Here is a 23,304-nt window from a genome sequence, read left to right as displayed (position 1 = left end):
CTCTGCCTCTGCTGCTGGGATTAAAGGTGTGAATGGTCATTTTTCTTTAAAACAGATTTTTAGTACCTTTTATTTTTTTTTTAAATACTTTTATCAAACTCAAGTTATTATGCTTGTAGGGCAAGTGCACTGTCACCAATGTCACCATACAGCCCCTGCCCGATTCTCCTGTCCTAGCTCTGTGCTGGAATTACAGGCCAACATATCCAGCTGCCACCAGTTCTCTCTCTCTCTCTCTCTCTCTCTCTCTCTCTCTCTCTCTCTCTCTCTCTCTCTCTCTCTCTCTCTCTCTCATGAAAGGGTTGGTAATTTAATAGTATTTCAACATAAGGTTTGAACATGAGAGTTAAGACAAACAGAGGCGCTTAGAAGATGTGGCCAAAAGCATATGTGTAGGCATCAATGAGTCACTTTTTGTACTTTTCTCCTTCTTTCTCTCCTGCTTTTTGAGTTGGGGTCTCATGCTGTCCAGGCTAATCTTGATTTTTGCTTATATAGCTGACAATTACACTTGAACTTCTGATCCTCCTGTCTCTTCCAAATTCTAGGATTATATAGGCTTGGGCTACTAGGCTGGGTTTAAGTGGTGATGGAAACGAAACCTACTCTATCTAGCTAAGCACTCTACCAATGAAGCAGATCCCTAGCCGCGGGCCTTGACTTCATATAAGGGTTTACATAAGTACATACATTAACTTACCACATAAATCCCACCGTGTTGCCCATCATGAATTTTGTTATGTCGAACAATAGGACAGCTGTTTGTCCTAATCTGAATTCCTGCTAATGCATTGCCTATTTGAAAATAAAATTTACAATGTCAATGTTTAGAGTCTAGTAGTATACAGTAAAAATTTTACATCAAGCAATACTAACAATTCATGTACTAGATTTTTAGTGAGCATTACAAGACAACACCAATAGGACTAGAATATAGTAGATGTAGAACTGTTGTAGTTAGATCAGAGGTCAAGCCAGGTTACCAAAGATTCATTTCCAATGTGACTTTGAGTCAGTATTTTAAATTCTTCATGCCTGTGTTCTGATTAGCAACTAGAGGTATTTAATATTATGTATCTCGTAGAACTGTGTCTGGCACACAGGTATTTAATCAGTTGCTAAATAAAAGTTTTAGTGAGAAGTACTTCCCTTCTCTACTGAGCTCAAAGTAGACTAAACTTCAAACAAAACTGTTTATTATTAAATATTTAGTGATTTAGTGAATGTAAAAAAAAAGTCATACATATTCCTTAAGACTAGGGTCTTATTTCTATTTTCCTGTGGTATTTGGCTTAGTGCTTTGCATATACAGCATTGAATGTTTAAATACTAGAGAATTTATTCTTTTAAAAAAGATTTATTATTGTTTTGTTTTTGTGTGTGTATTTTGTTCTCCTGAATGTTTGTGTATCATATACACCCTGGATATGGAGTTAGAGATAGTTGTAGGTGCTGGAACTTGAACCTGGGTCTTCTCAAGAACAAGTGCTCTTAATCACTGAGCCATCGCTCTAGACCCTTCATTGAGACTTTAAAGGAACTAGATCAGTTCTCTCCCTTAGATAATTTCAGAACAGTCTACTACTGATGTGAAGAAGGTAGGCTAGTTTTATTATCCTAGTCCTTGCGAAGTTCAAGAGCCACAGCTCTGCACTACAGCATGGCTGTGGGCTTCTACAAGGCCACAAAGTAATAAAGTGTACGGCAAGTCGAGGCACAGCTGACTCCATGGCATCTCACCAAACATACCAAGTTTATATAGGACATGATCTGGTAGAATGTGACTTCATACTCTAGTGCACTATAGAACTGCTCAAGATCTCCAAGGACAAGCAGGTACTGAAGTTTATCAAGAACGTAGGACACACATCCAGAGGAAACAAGGAGTTGAGCAATGCACAGGTAGCCACAAGGAAAGTAGAAGTCAAGAACTGAGCCTGCCTCATCTGTACTCTCCTTCATTCAATAAATCTGTATGTGTCCGGTGCACACATATGAGAAAAAAGCTAACGTCTAAGTTTTATAAAACAAAATCATGCTTACCATAAATGTCATTTCCTTCAATAAGTCCTCGTCCATCACCAAAGATGTAAACTCCTCCTTGATTTCCATTAAATATAGAATTCCCCCTATAATGTAAATAAATTTTTAAAAAGTCATATACTTAACAAAATTTGCTTTAGACAATTATACCATAAGATCATCCATGGTAACATGAAAAATCATTTAGCTTCTATATTCAGAAACTTAGTTTGTTAATTTACAAAACAAACAAAAACCCAAAAAAGCTACCTGATATTTCAAAATTCTTTTATTATTTAAGATGAAAACGCATGTATGTATGTATGTTTATTCTGCAGTGTTGAACTAATCTAGGGCCTTCTATATTGCTGGGTAAGTTCTGAGCTATATCCAAACATTCCAAATAATATTTTTTCCTGTTTTGATTTGGTTTTAACTTTTTCAGACAGTCTCATTATGCAGACAGGTTGGCCCCAAACTTGTGTGGCTCTTCCACCCTCTGAATCCCAAGCAATGGGAATACAGGTGTTTGCTACCATACCCAACTCCAAAATAGTATTTTTAAACATTCCCTTGAAACCCTCAAAACAGTTTCTTTTAGCTGTTTTAGAAACATGTGCCTAGGGAAGGCAGAGAGTCAGTCACTACCCAGACACAGAGGAAGCAAGATGAGAATGCCTTGCTGAAAAAAGGTACAAAGCCACATGGCTACACATAGATAAGAATTATGGGTTAATTTAAGTTGTGAGATCTAGTTAATAATAAGCCTGAGCAACAGGACATACAGTTTATAATTAATATAAGCCTCTGTGTGTTTCTTTGGGACCTAATGGCTGTGGGACCAGGCAAAAAAGAAACTTCTGTCTATATATTTTCATAAAATCAACAGATAACTTGATAATTAAAAATAAATCAGCTGGGCCGGGCGGTGGTGGTGCACGTCTTTAATCCCAGCACTCAGGAGGCAGAGGCAGGCGGATCTCTGTGAGTTTGAGGCCAGCCTGGTCTACAGGAGCTAGTTCCAGGACAGGCTCCAAAACCACAAAGAAACCCTGTCTCGAAAAACCAAAATCAGCTGGGCATGGTAGTACACACCTTTAATCCCAGCACTCAGGAGGCAAAGGCAGGTGGACCTCTGTGAGTTCAAGGGTAGCCTGGTCTACATAAAATTTGAGGCCAGTCAAATATGCAAGGAGACCAGAGACCCCATTTAATAAACAAAAACAAAACAAAAAAACCATGTTCTGATTAAATTAAAATAGTTTTGTACTACAGGGCTGACCAATGATGCTTTTAAGACTTGCTTTAAGTTTGTTTGCTTTCTTACTGTGACCAGAGTGGGCCAAAAACTTTTAGAGACTCTTAGTCTCTTTGTCCTAGGATCTTTGAGATAATTAGGGTACTAAAGCACACTATTTGCTGTCTTTCATTTAAAAAAAAAAAAAAAAAGACAAAGGCATTTATGTTCTAAGACAGTTATAGACCTATTTAATAACCTATAACATGGGCGGTTAATAACCTGTGCTAACATCTATAAACACATCTATGTTTTCCTACATGTATGCCTGTGTGTGGGTGTCAAATGCCCTGGAACTGGAGTTACAGGCAATTGTGACCTGCCATGTGGATGCTGGGACTTAAACCTGGGTCTTTTGGAAGAGGAGCCAGTGCTCTTAACCAGTGAGCCATCTCTCTCTCTCTGTATATATATATATGAATTTTTATTTAACTTTTTTATGTGCATTTGGTATGAAGGTGTCAGATTCCCTGGAAGTGGGTTACGTACAGTTGTGAACAGCCATGTGGGTGCTGGGAATTGAATATGGGTCTTTTGGGAGAGCAGCCAGAGCTCCCCCAAAATATATTTTTTAAGAGTTAAATTCAGCATCTTTTCTCAGATGTAAAATCAAACAAACAAAACCCCCAAAGCAAAATAAACCCAACCTGTATCTGTAATGATGCAAATACCTTATTGTTGGGTCACTATTTGAGGTAATCCATACTCCTGCGAAGTTGTTTGCATAGATTTTATTCTCTATAAACTGTCCTCTTCCTTTCTCATGGACATATATTCCTCCAGTCTGTCCATGGTGAATTTCACATCGAACCACTGTGGGATTAGCATAGGCTTTCACTTCAAAGCCTGCTATCCTGTTTCTGTGTATGTTGCAACTTTCAAAGTAACCCTGAAAAACACGAGTTAAAGTCTGTATGTAAAGGCTACTTTCTGAATAGAAATGAAAAAAAAGAAAAAGAAAAATATACATTAATGTTCAAATGATAATACAGAAACAATACAAATTGTCTAATTATTGTAAATGCATTCAATGGTAGGAAAGAAAACAGATAAAGAACTATTCAATAAATGTAATTACTTACCTAATATGTATTATTCTTTTAACAAAAGGCTGACATCATTAAAGAAAATACATGTTTATTGTCTTAAAAATATCAACAATTTGAGGCTGGAGAGATGGCACAATGGTTAGGAACACCTGCTCTTCCTGCAGAGAACCTGGGCTGAGTTCCCAGCACTTATGTGGTGTTTCACAACCTGTATTTAACTCAAGTTCCAGGAGATCCAATAATGTGTTCTGGGCTTTGTGGGCACTAGGCATGCATCTGGTGCATATACACACGCAGAGACAAAACACTTGTACATATCAATTAAAATTTAACAACTGGTTTGAGGGTGGGGAAAATAAAATGCCTATTATGCTTGATACCCAGATACCAATGATGCTAAAGAGGAAGGAAGACGGTACTACATTAGAGAAAGATGACCCAACTGCAGACTTCACTGACTTCAAAGGTAACAACAACAGGCATTTTCAAGGGGCAGAAATTCAAGCTCCAAACCCTTAAGTTCTTCTAAAAAGGAAGGGGGGAAAAGGCTAGCTGACAAAACCCAGACTCATATCAAGAATAAATGAAACAGAATGTAAAATTTAGGAATGGAGAGTCAAGGAGCATGGGAAGGATGATAAACAAATACAAAATAAATACAGACCAGCAGCTGTAAGAACAAGAGGTTTTCAACATTTACAAAACAATATATAGGGTTGGAGAGACAGCTTATCAAGAGCACTGGTTGTTCTTACAGAGGGCAATGGTTCAATTCCCAGCACACAGATGGTAGCTCATAACTGTCTGTAAGTCTAATTCTAGAGGATGGCATCCTTTTCTGGACTATGTGAGCACTGCACACATGTGATAAACAGACACACATGGACAAATACCTATATACATTAAAAAAAAATAAAAGAGTGCTCAGGAGGCAGAAGCAGGTGGATCTCTGTGAGTTCAAGGGCCAGTCTGGTCTACAGAGTGAGTTTCAAGTCAGCCAAGGCTAAATAAGTGAGACACTATCTCAAAAAAACCAAACCATTCCAGGACAGGCTCCAAAACCACAGAGAAACCCTGTCTCGAAAAAAAAAAAAAAAAAAAAAAAAAACCAAACCAAATCCCCACAAGATTTATGAGTGATGGGATGAAGCTAGTTGAAAAGTATATTTTTTCTTTTTTTAAAATAGGAGAGCTCAAACTCTAAAGTTGTAGCAAAGCATTTCATTTTTTTTCTATTTTCTATTTTCTTTTAAACCAAAGTCTAAAGAAACAACAATTTTTTAAGTAAAAAAAATAGAAAATCTTTAGGGTGTTTGTGTAGCACATATATCCATGGGTAGTAAGCACATGTTTGTGTACAAATGTGTAGGGTAGGGTCACTATAGGTGTTTTCCTCCATTTATGCCCCCATTTTTATTAAAACATGTATTTTAGTTATGTGTATCAGTGTAGGGTATGTATACTTGAGTGCAGGTGCTCTTGGAAGCCAGAAGCATTGGATCTCTCTTGAGCTGGAGTTACAGGTTATGAGCTGTAGACAGGTGCTGGGAACCCAGCTATGAGAGCAGTATATACTAATAACCTCAGAGTCTTCTCTCTAGTTCTCTTACTGAGCTCAGAGCTCAAGGATTTGGCTATATTAGCTGCCCAGTGAGCCTCCGTTATCACTCTGTCTCTGCCTTCCTAGGTCTGGGATTACAGGCGAGTGATGTAGTACCCAGGTTTAGATGGGTTTGGGGATCCAAACTTGGGCTCTCAAGTTTGAGCAGCATGCACTTTACATACTGAACCATCTCCCAAGCCCTTAACATCTCTTGTGATTTATTTTAAGAATACAGGAATTCAAAGTCTAGGAATGCAATATACACAGAAAATGGTAACTTCAAAAATTAACAATAAATATGAATGTATTCAAAGACAAATGATAGACCAGTAGGTGGTTTTAATGTTTATTTTCATGTTCTTGGAAGCTCCACAGAAAACAAAGGCCAATCTTAGAAAGGTTACCTGGGATGCGTGATGTGACTACCAATTATGAGCTGCCAACAAGACAACAGGCCAAATAGGACTGGAATGGAAGCACAGCTCTAAAGGGTTTTCAGATTGTGCACGGTATTCAAAGAAATCCAAAGATACAACAGGCAAAGATACACTTCTTTTCCCTCACAAATTTGTGATTATTTAGAAAAGCTCTCACTAACCCTTAATGGAACTATCAATCCAAAACACTGTGGAGAGTTGTTTCCAAAATGCTGTTATAATACTTGTAAACACAAATATGTAAACAAACACTACAAAAACCTACCTAAGGGGTATAAGATAAGGAGTAAATTACTAAAGTGAGTTTTAGTAACTAACCATAGATACTTTATAAATAAGGAGCTTGTACTCAGGCTAAATTACCTTTCTACTTCTAATCATTTGTGAATGAGACAAAAGTATTCATAAATATGATACTTGAATTGAATGTAACTTCTGGACACAGCCTAAAGAAAACATAGGCATACTATAGCATACAGTTCTATCACAAGATGAAGAATTCTATTTAGGACCTATTACCAGTAGGTGTTTCCAAGGGAGTGTAACTTTGTAACAGTCTTGTTTCAGTGCCCTTGGTATAATTATCCAAACCCCTTTTCTCAGCTGTCAGTAAAAGAGCTACATCATCACCATTCAGTATTACTGATCCCCCACCCCGCCCACGCCTGGGTTAGGAAGCTGCTATGAAGCTCAGGCTGGCCTTAAACCTGTTGTCTTCCCGAGTGCTAACATTACAGGTGTGCACCACTACACCTTCACTCTACAGCCCCCCCCACCACCACCTCTCCCTACTTAAGACAGGGTCTTGTCTCTCTGTGTAGCTTTGGAGCCTATCCTGGAACTAGCTCTGTAGACCAGGCTGGCCTCGAACTCACAGAGGCCTGCCTCTGCCTCCTAGCACTGGGATTAAAGGCCCGTGCTACCACCACCCTGCCTCCACATTGTTTTCTTATATACAAACTCCAGCCACAGCCTGAATTTTAAGTGGGACAGTTTTCTCAGATTATAGTGGTATTTCTCAGATTGTAGTGGTATAGTGGTAACACTATTTTGGAATAATGACTTCAGAGAACTTAAAAGTCAAGTCTAGAAAACTGTGTAAAATAAAGAGCCAAATTTAGATACTCAATAATTTTTGCCTGTTTTAGAATTAGTATCTTATTATTTCTATTGGCTTTGAATTTATGAAAGTTAAAAATTAACAATGGGAGGCTGGGTAGAAACATTTGCCTACTATTCCCCTTGTCCCAGGTTTGACCCAACACTGTTCCCTACCAAACAAACAAACAAATAAAAAAAAAAAAAAACCCTAAACCAATTGAGACTATTGTTTCCAAAGCAAACACATTACAGATAAACTGTCTTAGACTCATTATGGTACTGGTTAAAACACTTTTCTTTGGTCTCATTTTTGGAAATCCTTACTGTACATGATGTGGGCATAGAAGTTCACACACACTCCCTTCAACAACAACCAAAAACTCCATAGGTTTCCATGTGATTTTTATATATATTCAGACTTGAGAACTAACTGCTAGATTAAACTTCAAAGATCACATCAACTCTTGATGAGTTCTACCATAAATGTATTTTTCTGGGCATGATGATTTAGGCACATGAATTTATAGAATGAATATTGTATGACTTTAAAAATACAATGGTATTCTTCAACTCAGATGATAAAAAAATAATGCTGAAGTATGAAATATTAATTGGCAGCCAGCTTTTATCTTAATAAAAAAAATCTTACCATGCCATGATCAAATGTGAACACACCAACATCACGTCCGTGATGAATGTGATTCCGTCTAATAATTGGATTTCCATGATTTTTAACCCATATCCCAGCTAATGCATTATTAGAAATTTCATTATCTTCATATATTCCCTACAACAATGAGAAACAAACATTAGTGCAATTTCAAAAAAATTAATTTAAAAAAAGCTCGAACTATAGAAATACCTGTGCATGATCTGTTATATAAAGCCCGACATTTTCACAGTCACTGATGTTACAATGCTTGATGGTGGGACATGCTCCTTGACCACTAACACACACTGCAGAACCAACTATAAAAAAATATGATTTATTTATTAAAAAAAACCACTGAGGAACAATATAGTGGCTCTATTTTATAGAAAACATAAAGGAAACACGAACCTGTACATGTACTTCGGATGATACAGTGATCAATAATAGGGCTACAGTTCACTGTAATCTCTAAGCAGTGGTGGGCATTATGATGCTGGGCAGATTTGTCATCAGGGTTGAACTGAAAAGTAGAAATTGTATTTAAAATAATAGTCACCGCATTACCTAATTCAAAAAATATTTCGAAATGAAAAATTTCTTACTCGTATGGTCATATAGCCAACATAAGCATCTTCAGAACCTTCCATAAAAACAAAAGTTGAATCTCTAGTGTTTTCAATGATAACTTTGTCTGCCACTTTCCCAGGTGCTGTAGGGAAGACATTTGAAGCATCGGCTTTATTCTATTCGACCAGTGCAGTATTTGTGCAGAGATCACCCTCCTCCCCCAAGAGTAGGATTGACTCAGGATAGCCTGGGGACAAGCCTATATCACCATAGAGGGGAGTGTAAAAAACACTAGTTAGTATTGGACTGGAGAAATAGCTCAGTGGTTAAGAGTACTTCCTGTTCTTCTAGAGGACCTAAGTTCAATTCCCAGCTCCCACACCAGGTGGCTCACAACTGCCTGTGTCTCCAGCTCCAGGGATCTGGCCCTCTCTTCTGGATTCCATACACACATGTCCATACTCAAACACACACATATGAATACATAAATTAAAAAGATATCAATATTAAACAGCAGGACTAATATTGATCTTTTAGTTAACTATGCTTCATTAGTATTTATGACAAATGATCATATCTATTGGAGATATTGTTTGATCAACCCTACACCCAAACTCACATATAGTAAGTAATACTTCCAGTAAAATTCAACTATAAACCAGGCAGTGGCGGCTCACACCTTTTAATTCCAACACTAAGGGGGGGCAGAGGCATCTCTGAGTTCAAGGTCAGCCTGGTCTACAAGATTTAGTTTCCAGGACAGGCTCCAAAGCTAGAGAAACCCTATCTCCAAAAACCAAAACCAACCAAACAAACAAAAAACAAAAACTATAAAGAATATAAATATCAAATGCAGCAAATATTAAGAAATAACCAGTCACCACCACAAGCAGCAGCAGCAGCAACAGCAGCAGCAGCAGCCCGGGGAGAGAAAAGATCTCTTTATTTCAATTAATTTTCAGTGGGAACCTCAACTGTTAAAGATACAGTTTTCTCTTCTTTTTAGGGTAGTGGTGTTGTTAGGACTTAAACAGGTCCTCCACACATGCTAGACAAAGATTAAACTCTCAACCCTCCCCGTTTATGGTGGAGCTAGGGAGGAAGCAGAGAGGCAGTAAATGCAAATTTCATTAGTAATAGTATTAGCTAACTTAAAGTTAGGTTTTAGCAAATGTATTCTCAAAAAAGAAAGTCAAATCTTGAAATAACTCATTAGTATTTTAAATAAATACTTTATTACATTTAGTGTTAGAAACTTGACTAGTGCAAAAAGCATTTAAAAGCTATAATTTGTTTCTTTAAAAACACAGCAGTAGGGGCTAGAGATAGAGGTTCAGAGGTTAAAAGCCCTTGCAGAGGACTTGGGTTCAGGTCCCAGCACCCATGTGAAGGCTCAGAACCATTTCTAACTCTAGCTCCAGAGGATCTGATGGCCTCTTCTGACCTCTGCAGGCACCAGGCATGCATGTGGTGCACATATATACATACATACAAGAACACACAAAATAAAGCATATCTAAAAAGACAAAATGGCACAGCAATAAAAACATAAGCATTAGCGTTAGGGAGCTGGCTCAGTGGTAGGCACTTGTAGAGTGAGTTTGAGCCCAGTAGCAAAAAACAAAATAAAACAAACCAGCATGCTTGTTTTCAAAGGGAAAAATCACATGACCATGTTTTCTCTTCCAATGAGTAACTGAGAGCAACTGCACGAGTGACATCAAACACACAAACATCTGTAACTCTAACCTTCCCTGCTTTCGTTTTCCTTATATACAAAGGGTTGAAGTATCTCCACTGCTGGGCTTTCCTATCACTAAGGTATTAACAAAGTTCAACTGGATTTTAAGTCACTAGCACTAAAAAGCATCAATATGTAAAATAAATAATATTATAAAATGCTAAAATTCTAAAAATAATGAGTTTCAAAATACCTGCACCAATCATAGTGATTGGAGATTCAATATATATCCATTCATCAGTATATATCCCAGAATGAACAAAGATAAGCCCATCAAAATGTGCTTCCTGTACTCCACCAAGGGCATCTTCAATAGTATCATAATACTAGAAAAAAAATAAAAGTATCAGTACAGAACAGTTACTATTGTTCAGAACAGAAAGTTATTATGTAAAGTCATAAAAATACAAATGAGACAGGACTAGGCATGCTCATGGTAGTATAGAACATATGTCATGATAATGGAAAGAGAGACAAGGGGGAGGTCAACAGAAATACATTCTATTTGAAAATGCTGTAACAAAATTCCATATGCCAATTAAAAAATAAAAACAAACATACCAACATATTTTCTCTTCCTTTGTATCTCGCAGGGTTACTATAGAAATGCTCAGCAAATCCCGGCTTTACATGTGCACCTTTATACTAAGATGTCAAAAACAAGACAGACATTGTCTACTATCATAGAAACACAGTGTTTGAAGTTAATGTACCAGTGTAATGTTTATTAAATATGAGACAATTCTCAACTATCCCAACTAATTTTTAATCATACAGTACAATGAAGAATCTATTTACTACTATCTAGTAAGATAGGCAGACTTTCAATTTCACCACTACTATTACTTTGGGCTAGACAGTTCTTTGAGATGGAAGCTGTCCTATGAAGCAGAGGCTATTCAATAACATCCGTGGTCTCTACCAAACTTGATACTAAAGATAAGTGCCCTCTTCTGCTTTGACAAAGTGTCTCAAGTCCACCAAATGTTCCCTGACATTTGAGAAAGCAATCGTGCCTAGCTGAGAATCACTAAAAATGGACAAGAAAATTAAAATATGAAGGATGCAGTGTATGCCTTTAATCCATCACAAGCAGAGGCGGAGACAGCTCTGAGAGTTCTAGGACAGCCACAACTACACAGTGAGACCTCATTTAAAAACAAGAAAGGTAAGGCATACGTAAAATTTTAAAATGACTAAAACCTACTAATCTATGTACAAATCTAAACAGATCCACTGGAATCAACCATCCATGCTACTGATGGTTCCTGCTATTTACATTTTCTTCCTTCTAGAAGTCTTACTATCAGACAGAGGCTGGCCTTCAATTTAAGATCTTCCTGTCTTAGCACCCTGAGCACTGGGATTACAATCTATTCTTGGATACATTTACGTATTTAATTAAAAGCTTTAAATTATGTATAGTTGTGTGTGAGTGCAATTGGCCAAGTAGTCCAGAAGAGGGCATTGGATCCACTGGAGCTGGAGTTACCGGAAGCTATGAGTTGCCTATGTGGGTGCTGGGATCCAAACTCAGGTCCTTTAGAAGAGTAATACACGCTCTAACCCCAGAGCCATCTCTCTAGCTCCAGATCTATTTTTTTTTTATAAAGAAATGTATTTACAGATACGTAATATAAATCTGTATTTTCTGTATTTCATACCAACTGCTGAAAACTCTCTTTCCATGGATTTGGATGTTCATATTCTTCTGGATTAATCTGATAGAATTTACCAGGTTCAGGATGCATCATAGGGCGAGTATATTCAAATACTTCCATATATAATCGTTTCCTGAAGGAAAAAAAGTAATTAAAGATTTCCTTATAAAATACTCTACATTAATAAAATATTTAACATGTTATCTGAATGATCAAAATTTTAGTAAGGACAGATAAATATCAAAATATAGAAATTAGTTAACTTATTAGTTCCTGAGATGGTATTGGTGGTGCAAGGCCTCTGTGTTGTCCAGGTTGGCTTCAAACTCCTGGGCTCAAGGGAGTCTCCTGCCTTACCCTTCTGAATAGCTGGGACCACAGACAAAATACCTTCTTTTTCCTGTAGACCAGGTTTGGCCTCAAACTAACAATCTACCTGCCTCTGTTTCCCAAGTGCTGAGATTTAAGGCATGTGCTACTACACCTGGCTGACAAAATGTATTTTAAAAAATTATTAATTTTCAAAAGCTGGCAGTGGTGGCACATGCCTTTAATCCCAGCACTAAGGAGGTAGAGGCAGGCGGATCTCTGTGAGTTTGAGGCCAGCCTAGTCTATAAAGCTAGTTCCAGGACAGCCAGGGCTACAAAACACCAAGAAGTTCCTGCCTACGCACTCTCTCCTTCTCTTACTCCATAAAACACAAGCATAAAAGACTAAACACAAGCTTGAATGCATTTGTTATAGTTTGATGTATTTTCCTTCCAGTCTTTTTTTTTTTGATCTATAGATCATTCATTTACTTTGATTATTCAAAATCTTTTAAAAATGTCTTATAAATTTTATTTAACTCTGTGTGGGTTGGAGGGAGTATGTACATGTCATGTAAATACATGTGAAGGTCAGAGCCAACTTTTGGGAGCCATTTCCCTCCATCTACCATGTGGGTTCCAGAGATCAAATGCAGGCTGTGAGGCTTGGTGGTGGTGTCTTTTCACTTCTGAGCGTCTCAACAGTTCAGGGTAGCCATCCTCACTCTGCTCCATTCACCTTTTGTTTCATGTTCTTTCTTTCCTTCCTTCCCTCCCTCTCTTTTGGACAAGGTCTCATGTAACCTCAAATTTCCTATGTAGCTGGGAAACTGAGTCTCTTGCCTCTACCACCCAATTGCGAAGATTACAGGGGTGCACCACACCTGGCTCAAAAACCAACCGTTTTTAAAGTAAAAGTCACCGTTAGCTGATTTATCTCAATCTAAGTGACATTATACAGTTCACTCATTTTTTTCTTTTTGTAAAAGAGGTGTTTGTGTGACTTCCTTGCATGAGTTCTATATGTGCACTGTATCCTCTAGGAGGAGAGTGAGCAGTCGTAGTGCCAGTCCTCACCTCATTCCTTACTGCTGGAAGGAGAGGATCTCTAGTTTCCTACTCATTAACTACACATTGTTATGAAAAACTGTGCAAATAGTGAAAACATTTTCATAAATACAATGAATGTAGCTATTTTTCTTTTTCAGGTGTGTATAACACATATACTCACTGAGCTACCAGATTTAAGGAACTATTTTCAAATTATACTTGGATGATTTTTTTTCTCTTTTTTTTTTTTTTTTTGAGGGGGATGGGACAGTTTCCCTGTGTAGACCTGGCTGTCCTGGAACTCACTCTATAGACTAGGCTGGCCTCGAACTCAAGAGATCTGCCTGTCTCTGCCTCTTGAGTGCTGGGATTGAAAGCATGTACCACCACTGCCCAGCTTATTTTTTTGTTTGTTTGTTTTTGAGACAAGGTCTCAAATATAGCCCAGGCTGGCCTGGAATTCCATTTGTAGACCAAACTGGTCTTGAACTCTGTTGCTTCTGCTCTGCTGGGACTGGGATCAAAGGTATGTGTCACCAGTCCGACTAGCCCTGCCTCAAATCTTGTGGAGCCTCTACCTGGGCATATCTTTGTGACTCTCTAAGAAACCCACAGCCCTGCTCCTGGTCGACCTACTTTATTCTGAGTCTGTCTGTCTGTCTGTCTGTCTGTCTGTCTGTCTGTCTCTCTCTCTCTCTCTCTTGAGACAGGTCCTGGAACTTGCTCTGTACACCAGGCTGGCCAGATGATTGTAGCGCACGCCTTTAAAATTCCAGCACTCAGAAGGCAGAGGCAGGTAGATCTCTGAGCATCTTTTTCTTGACCCTGGTACTGAAGTCTATATTGAAATATTTTTATTACACCCCAACTCTGCTTCATTTAAAAACGTAGAACTGAAAGGATTTGGGTGTGGGGGCATATATTCACACCCCAGGCTGAGACAGCGGAACCTGTTCAAGGGCAGTCTCAGCTACACAAGACTCTGTCTTTAATACCCCACCCGAGTCCAAAAATAAAACATCTCCTCCCAAATCACTCAACTGTTATCAATCTGCAAATAGCAGAATCAATTTCATTCATTGCTTTATAAATACCTTTTGGATTGACTTGTCCTCCACATTTATGATAATCAGGTAAGGATTTTTTGTTTGTTTGCCCTGAGACAAGAGTTTCTCTGTCTAACAGTCTTGTCCTGGCTGTCCTGTAACTTGCTTTGTAGATCAGACTAACCTCAAACTCACTAAGATCCACATGCCTCTACCTCCCAAGTGCTGGGATTACAAGCGTGCACCACCACCACCCGATTAGAATTTATAAACATTTTAATTTTCTTTTAACTACTTAGCTGTTAACACTTACTTCCCTACATTTGGCATTTATATATCCCATACTATATTTCAAGATAACAAGGAAGTTTTTACTTACCACAAAATTGGATCATTAGCAAGTTCACTGAAGCGTTTACACACACAAGCAGCTCTACAAAGATCCTGTTCCAGTAAATAAGAGAAGATTTTTAAAACTACTTCATCTGGCAGTTTCTCCTGAAGATACTGTTCGGCGGGTGCTGCTAAAGAGAGATTAACAAACAAAATGTAAACAATTCATTTATCAAACAATGACTTCCTCATTAAATGTTATTTTATCTAGCAAACAGCTAGTATTTTTGATGACTTATATTTTCCTTTTATCTTACATATATGTGTATACACCAACATATACAACAATGGCTTTTGTTTGTTTATGTTTAAGGCAGTCTTGAAAAGTTTCCTAGGCTGGCCGTGAACTCACTAACTTAGTCAGGCACTTAATTTCCCAGCCCTCTAACCCTGCACATATCCACATTAGCCTCCCAAGTAGCTGGGGTTTCTGGTTATACTACTTGGCCTGGCTTTAAAAAAAAAGACTTTTATTTAAGAGCTGGTACTGTTCTTACCTTGTAAGCTATCAGGCAATTGTAATACCCTCCCCACAGAGACACACATCCATAACTAAAAATAAATCTTTAAAAAAGGAGGGAAATTTTTTTTAGTAGTAACTACTCCTAACATATTCAGATATTTAATTAAAAACTTTTGGCATCAAATATTTATTTACTTATTTATTCATTACTTGAGACAGGGTGTTTTATGTAGCCCTGGCTGTCCTGGAAATCTCTATGTAGACCAGGATGGCTTTGAAAACTCATTTCTTCTTACTCCTTAGCTTCCCATTCAAAATACCTGATAGGTCTTGTGACTTCCCAGACACTCTTGCACGCTTTGCTCGATGACCAAAGTTTTCTGTAGTTGAAGTTGAGGCACCCTTCAGAACCAGAAAAAAAATTATCAATCAAGTATTTCTATAGTATATAATTAGCTCTCAAAACTGTGTCCTCTCCCCCACAATTCTTTCATTACAAAAACAATTATAACTAACTGACCTCCATACTGTTCTTTGTAGGACACGCTGTTCTTTTTGGCAAAAGTGTTTTTCTACGAAGTTGGTATGGACTATTTTGTGCACCAGGACCTGATTCTTCTGCAACCATATCTGCAGGAACATCATCTGTAAGAGATAAAAGAAAAATGATATTCAACTTTCTAAAAAAAAAATTTCAAATTTGGCAAGAGATAGGAGCAAACAGAATTTTTGTATGGAATTCCAGCCATTTGAATGACTGACTACCTGACAGATGTTAGAAGTCTTATAAAGCTTGGAAGACATGCTGGGCAGTGGTGGTGCATGCCTTTAATGACAGCACTCGGGAGGCAAATTTCTGAGAGTTCAAAATCAGCCTGGTCTACAGATTGAGTTTCAGGACAGGCTCCAGAGCTACACAGAAAAACCCTGTCTCAAAAAACCAAAACAACAAAAACAAAACAAAACAAAACAAAAAGCTTGGAAGACATTAGAAAAATGAAGAGATACCTAGTTAAGAAGAGAAGAGGAAGGAACAGGGAGGTGAGGGGAACAGACTGTCAAGGAGCACCACTGCAGAGCAGAGCAGAGCAGAGCAGAGCAAAAGAGGCGTCACTTCTGCCATCAGTATTGTGTACTAGATACCAAAGGGTAGAAAGGATACCCAGACGTGGTCCTAGAGATCCAAAATGTGGAAGAAATCTGCCTCAGGGAGGGCAAGGTAGAGGCTGAGGGAGACCGGAAGGAAGGGAAGAATCACGCAGCGGAGGTGATGGCAGAGATGGGAGTTCAAGTAACAACAGAGCGATACAACGGTCAAATAAGTACACAGGGTAATGAAAGCCATATTTCTGTTAAAGAAAACAGCTGTAAATATAAAAACACAAAGCACGGAGAAGCCCTTTGATGTTGAAACTGGAATTAAAGGTATAAAGTGTACACTCATGATTTTCAACCACAGAATATAGAAATACAGATGTAAATATTTAGATGTGCATGGAAAATGTGCTTATCATTCTTAGCTCTCTCCACATCTAAGAATGCAAAGCTTCCCAAAGTAATGAGCATGACTAATAGTTGGATTTTGCTTCTGAATAACATTTTTTATAAAAGTAAATTTTCATACTCATTGGAAAAAAATGGTAGATCCCAGGGCTGGGGCAGGAAAAGTACAAAATAAGCCAAGAATAGCTTGTGGCAGAAACTACTCAAAAAGTGATGAGGTCATATAAAATGAGGTAGAAGTGAATTTGAAAAGGCAAAATTATGCTGGAGCATCAAAAGAAACCAAAGCAAATGTATAATCCATAAATTAACAATGATATAAATATGCTGAAAAATATAACAAGTACGGTACTTAAAAGTTATCTACCCAGAGATTATAAGTGAAACAGTATAACAGTCAACTGTGTTAAGAGCTCAAAGTTAACATCATTAATAAGACAAACAATTGAAACTGAAAACCCGATAGCATAATAGAATTTCTACGATATCCCTGATAAAGATGCATAAGGAGAATTATGAAGAATCAAACAAGCCCAAATTTGTTCTATGAAGTAAAATGGTTTCTGTCAAAACATAACAGAAAAGTTGTTCTGTAGGACTCAAAGAGACAGGGCAACTAAGAGCAACATGTGCTTCTTGAGGGAAGAATAATACTTCCCTCCCACATCACCAATTAGTGAGACTTGGACTTCATGGTTCTTTAGGACAAAGTCTTGTTTGAGGACACATATACTCACAAAGTAGGATGTAAAAAGGTGATTTAACCATTAAAGGACTGAATACTCTCTATAGCTAATTCTCTAAGTTTGAATTAAAAAAAAAATCTTACAAATTTTACAAACAAGCCAAAAGAATAAAGACAGAAAAAGAAGACTGCAATACGTTACAAAGGGACAATTTGTTCACACACCAATACATGATTAACAGGTTGTAGTGGTAAAGAAGATGTGGGCATACAGTTCTAAAGTAAGGAAATACAAATAAAAACAGGCCTTCTCTGTGTAGTCCAGGCTGGCCTTGAACTCAGAGATCCACCTGCTCTGCCACCTTCCAGCTGATTTTATGTACCACATTACCAAAGGTACAAAAGACAGTTTACATTTTAGAACCATCAAAGACAAGAGGAAAGACTTCATTGCTCTCAGAAGGCAGTGTGGCAAGCTCTTCTGACAGCTGCTTTTGCAGCTGTTGTCACACACACGGGAAAGCAGTAGATTTACCAAGACATTTGTCACAGTAGCTGTCCTACAAGACAGCAGCCAAAATGTTCACTGTCAGATAACTCACAATGGATTACTGTGAAGCTGTTACAACATATGAAGCAATTCTATAGATACAGTGTGATGAAGCACTACCTCCAATATACAGGGTGGCATACAAATTAGGGCTGCTAGCACTCAGGTGGCAGAGGCAGTTGGATCTCTGTGAGTTCAAGGCCAGTCTGGTATAAACAATGAGTTCCAAGACAGCCAGGGATACAGTCAGGCCAGACAAAATACCCAAGACAAAACAACAAACAATCAGGGCTGAAGAACGTACAGTGCCCATTATGTACAAGGCCCAAACTACTAAACTAAGACGAAACAATTGAAGAATACAACCAAACAAAAACTCTGTACATCTATCTACACATGGAACTTGTTTGTGGTTCAGGGACACACACACTCTCTCTCTACGGGACAGGGAGTTAGCTTGAAGAGGCTCTTATTGGCTAAAGAAAAGAAATGACTCGAGAGATGGGTCAGCGGTTAAGAGCACTGGTTGCTCTTCCAGATGACCCAGGTTCAATTTCTAGCACCTACACTGGTAGGTGTTCACAACTCCAGTTCCAGGTGATCTGGCGCCTTCTGGCCTTTTCAGGCACTAGGCATGCATGTGGTGTAAGACATACATACAGACAAAATACTCAAACTCATAAAGTAAAAAATTTGTTTTCTTGGCTTAAACTGAACCATCAGATGGTCAATAGACAAGAAATGTCTCCCCTACAGACACACACTCCAGAAGAAAATAATAAAACTGCAGAATCACTGCTTTGCAATTTCCTAATGAATAAATTCAGCAATTGAAAAATCAATCATCCTTAGTATAACTAAAAGAGAAACCAGACTTTCTATTCCCTCAAGAAAGAAGCCCAAGGCCAGGCGGTGGTGGCGCACGCCTTTAATCCCTAGCACTCGGGAGGCAGAGACAGGCGGATCTCTGGAAGTTCGAGGCCAGCCTGGTCTACAAGAGCTAGTTCCGGGACAGGCACCAAAGCTACAGAGAAACCCTGTCTCAACCCCCCCCCCCCCAAAAAAAAGAAAGAAGCCCAAGGCAGAGCAACAAAATGAGCGGGGAGTTTAGCTGTTAATATTTCATTTAAACATTGTTTTTAGCCAGGTATCGGGCACATGCTCATTACCTCAGCATGCAGGAGGCTAAGGCTGGAGGACCAAGAGTTTGAGGGTTCTCTGGGATATATAACAAAATGTATTCTTATTATAACAACAATGTATTTGTTGTTTTTGCTTTTTTTTTTTCCAGACGGGTTTCTCTGGACAGCCCTGGCTGCCCTGAAACTCACAGGTCTCTGCCTCCTGAGTGCTAGAAGGTGTGCACCACCACTGCCCAGCACAGAAAGTGTTCTTTTAACTCCATTTTAATATGGTTCAATTCCAGTATCTGTCCATTCTTGTGAGTTGGGTTAGTATGGTTATCTACTAGCTTCAGAAAGAAATAGGCTAAAATCTCCCACTGTGTCTCTAGGTAATCTATTTAACCTATAAGCCTTTATTCTATATACTTCAAAATGTTAAGTGGCTACAGATCAAGATTATTAATTCCTGGAAAATTACTCAACGTATCATTATGTAATAGCTCTTTTTATTCTTTTCATAAAGTATCCTAAGTATCATCTTAGGCACTACCACCACCCTTTCTGAGACAGGGTTGTGTTATACAGCCATATATCCTTGGAATTAGTGATGTAGACCTGGTTGGCCTCAAACTTGGAATGACCATCCCACCTGCTCTTCCCTGCGGTTTAAAGCCATGCACTACCAACCTTAATTTTTGAAAGTTAATTTGACTTACTTTTTCATGCTTGTTTGTTAAAATTTCATGCTTTATCCCCCCCCCCCTTTGTTTTCCTTTGCTGGTTTTTCGAGACAGGATTTCTCTATAGCTTTGGAGCCTGTCCTGAAACTAGTTCTTGTAGATCAGGCTGGCCTCGAATTCACAGAGATCCGTCTGCTTCTGCCTCCTGTGCTGGGATTAAAGGCGTTCATCACCACTGCTTTATTCCCTTCTTTAATCTATTAGAATATTCATTTTTAGTTTAACTTTCAGAGCTATCCCTTCTACCACAAGTTCCTAGGACTGAACGCAAATTAGTCTTGTGCACCAAGTCCTTTACCATCTTGCCCCTAATTACTTTATAAACGTTTTATACTATCTTTAAGATTTCTCTATCATTGAATTTGTTTATGAGTATCTGACCAGTAGGTCTTTTTCTAGTCACTACGAACAATGAGGAATGTTGTCAATGTTTTCAATTTCTAAGTCTCTGCAAGCTGTTTTAAAAAGTTACAATGTCACACTTTAAAAACATTTGTTTTGAACATCTTTAATCATTTTTAAATATGTAAAGCGTCTTTTATAAAGATTTACTTATTTATTATGTATACAATGTTCTGTCTGCATGTACTTCTGCACATAAGAGGGCACCAGATCTCATTACAGGTGGTTGTGAGCCACCATGTAGTTGCTGAGAATTGAACTCAGGACCTCTGCAAGAGCTGTCAGTGCTCTTAATCACTGAGCCATCCATCTCTCCAGCTCCCCCCAAAACATTTATTTTTTTATGTGAATGAATGCTTTGCTTGTATAAATGTGTTTATACTATATGCGTGTCTGGTACCTGTGGAAGTCAGAGAAGGGCTTTGGATACCCTGGAGCAGGAGATGGCTGTGAGCTTAGAATTGAACCCAGGTTCTCTTCAAGTGCAACAAGTATGCGCTACTACAGCAGCACCATCTCCTACTCACTGCTTGGGTTCTCTCATTCCCAGCACCCACTCCCCCTCTTCCTCCTTCCTCGGGGTTCAGCTAAAATTCTGTGATGTCACTCTGCTATGTTTGGAGTATATGCATACATCAGCCTAGTTTAGCCATGCTCAGAATAATGTTATTAAGACTCAAAATACAGCATCAACTTTGTTATTCTACACAAACTCTCTCTACTTACACCCTCATCTTTTTATTGAAGTGATCACCCACCCATCTGCTCTGGAATTTTTTCTCCTATCAGTAGAGCAAGCATTAAAGACTTAAAAGAAGCAAAGGAGGACATTTTCTAGTTATCACTGTCTCTATGATTTGTCTTTGAGTATGTACCACATCTTCCTTACTGTAGTATTGTGACTATGGTGGTTTGATGACCATCACAGACTCATATTTGACAGCTTACTTACTAGGGAGAGGGACTCTTTGACAGGATTAGAAGGATTAGGAGGTGTGGCCTTTGAGATTTCAAAAACCCAAGCCAGGCCCAGTGTCTCTCTGCTTGAAGATCAGCATGTAGCTCTCAGCTGTTTCTCCAGCATCACATCTGCCTGACTCCATGCTTCCCACCATGATGATAAAGGGCTAGAATTAAGCAAGCCCCCAATTATGCTTTCTTTCATAAAAGTTGCCTTGGAACCAAGTGTGGTGGCACATGTGCTCAGGAGGCAGGCAGATCATTGAGTTCAAGGCCAGTCTGGTCTACAGATTGAGTTCCAGGAGAGACAGGGCTACACAGAGAAACCCTGTCTTGAAACAAAAAAAGTTGCCTTAGTGATATTTTTCTTCCCAGCAATAGAACAATGATAAAGAAAGTTGCCTTAATTATTTTTACCTTAGCTGTAACATTTTAACAAAATTATAATCTCTGAAGGCAAGGGCTCTTTTATATCTTTTTTCACTGTTTCAGCTCAGTACCTATAGAGACTCAGTAAATGTTGGTTACTCTCAATAGAGAATTACTTAATTTCCACAACTAATGAGAATATGATTTTTACTGAAGAATGAACAGATAGGAACTGATTTAACTTTTCTATCCTCCAAATTTACAATTTTTTACATTATTTTTTGTTCCCATCTAAAATTATAGAGAAATATTCCCCAAGACAGACCTATCACACAAGAACAGGTAAAATATGATATATTACATAAATAAGAAAAACTATATAAAGTCAATGGTCCACTGCAGCTACTAAATACCGTAACTCAATTAGGATTTGCTTTATAACACCCCACTTAGATATATATGTAACCTCAAGAATAGTAATAAAGCCGGGTGGTGGTGGCGCACGCCTTTAATCCCAGCACTCGGGAGGCAGAGGCAGGCGGATCTCTGTGAGTTCGAGACCAGCCTGGTCTACAAGAGCTAGTTCCAGGACAGGCTCCAAAACCACAGAGAAACCCTGCCTTGAAAAACCAAAAAAAAAAAAAAAAAAAGAGAGAATAGTAATAAAACTTAATATGCAATTTAACAGAAAGCTACATATACATATTATATATATACACACATAACCAAAATTTATTTTTACATTTCCAGACTTTTCTTCAAATCCTGTATTTTTTCTTGAATTTTCACAATGAATTGAAACCACTAGGAAAAGGTAGATCTTTAGAAAATAAATGGGTTTCTTAATTTAAAGGTAAATATTTAACAACTTTATAATTAAGTAGCAATGAAAATGTATTAGGATGCAAATAATAATCTGGTGTCTATCCAGTCTAAGGCTAGGTAGAACACCTTGATTTTCATATATATATATATATATATATATATATATATATATATATATATATATATTTGTGACCATATCAAAGGTTTGCAGAATAGTTTATAGAAATTAACATATAGAAGCTATCCCCTATACACAGACTATCTATATTCCACATTACTTACAGAGACACAGGGCAACCTGCAAACGGTCCAGTCTGTGCTGGTAACAACTGTGTGTTAGAAACAGCTCTGAGTCTTACAGTGCAAAGCACTGACTTGACAACTGTTTCTAACACAGCTAGGAAACACTACAGAATTTTTCCAACTAAAAATATCCATGAGTAAAGTAAAATCAAGAGAACACTTATTTTAAATATTCTTTAATTTAAATACTTTACTTAAAACAGAGGTATTTTAAGACAGAGAATCCAAAAGTAAATATTTTAAATCTGCTTTTGAAAGTCTTGGCCTGGTGTACAATGTGACCAGACTCTGGTTATACTTATATTACAAATTTTCTAAATGTAACCATTTAATACAATGCTAAATAATACCCTATAGTAATATATTTATTTATATAAACATGTAAACATGTTTGTTAAATTTTCACCATCACATAACTGTACGGATTAGCCAATTCCTTCTTCAAAAAAAAA

General features: G+C 37.9%; 1 protein-coding gene across 2 annotated transcripts in view; it reads right to left on the bottom strand.

The window, feature by feature from the left end:
* The window catches only part of Fbxo11 (F-box protein 11), a 74,718-nt gene that overhangs the window by 8,494 nt on the left and 42,920 nt on the right, over nucleotides 1–23,304 (bottom strand). The window contains exons 2-14 of one of the 2 annotated variants that reach the window (XM_057789259.1): nucleotides 15,912–16,036; nucleotides 15,712–15,793; nucleotides 14,915–15,056; nucleotides 12,134–12,263; nucleotides 11,031–11,114; nucleotides 10,663–10,795; nucleotides 8,764–8,870; nucleotides 8,570–8,681; nucleotides 8,372–8,478; nucleotides 8,159–8,296; nucleotides 3,991–4,208; nucleotides 2,044–2,129; nucleotides 701–795 (exon numbers count right to left, since the gene is read on the bottom strand). In XM_057789259.1, the coding sequence (XP_057645242.1) occupies nucleotides 701–795; nucleotides 2,044–2,129; nucleotides 3,991–4,208; nucleotides 8,159–8,296; nucleotides 8,372–8,478; nucleotides 8,570–8,681; nucleotides 8,764–8,870; nucleotides 10,663–10,795; nucleotides 11,031–11,114; nucleotides 12,134–12,263; nucleotides 14,915–15,056; nucleotides 15,712–15,793; nucleotides 15,912–16,036 (1,559 nt within the window). Of the gene's footprint in view, nucleotides 1–700; nucleotides 796–2,043; nucleotides 2,130–3,990; nucleotides 4,209–8,158; nucleotides 8,297–8,371; nucleotides 8,479–8,569; nucleotides 8,682–8,763; nucleotides 8,871–10,662; nucleotides 10,796–11,030; nucleotides 11,115–12,133; nucleotides 12,264–14,914; nucleotides 15,060–15,711; nucleotides 15,794–15,911; nucleotides 16,037–23,304 lie in introns of both variants that reach the window. The other variant, XM_057789254.1, reaches the window with a different exon arrangement.

The sequence above is a fragment of the Chionomys nivalis genome, chromosome 1, assembly GCF_950005125.1.
Source record: "Chionomys nivalis chromosome 1, mChiNiv1.1, whole genome shotgun sequence".
In the NCBI taxonomy this organism is placed as follows: Eukaryota; Metazoa; Chordata; class Mammalia; order Rodentia; family Cricetidae; genus Chionomys; species Chionomys nivalis.
Note: the sequence above shows the minus strand (reverse complement) of the source record. Positions and strands in the feature narration are given on the sequence as shown.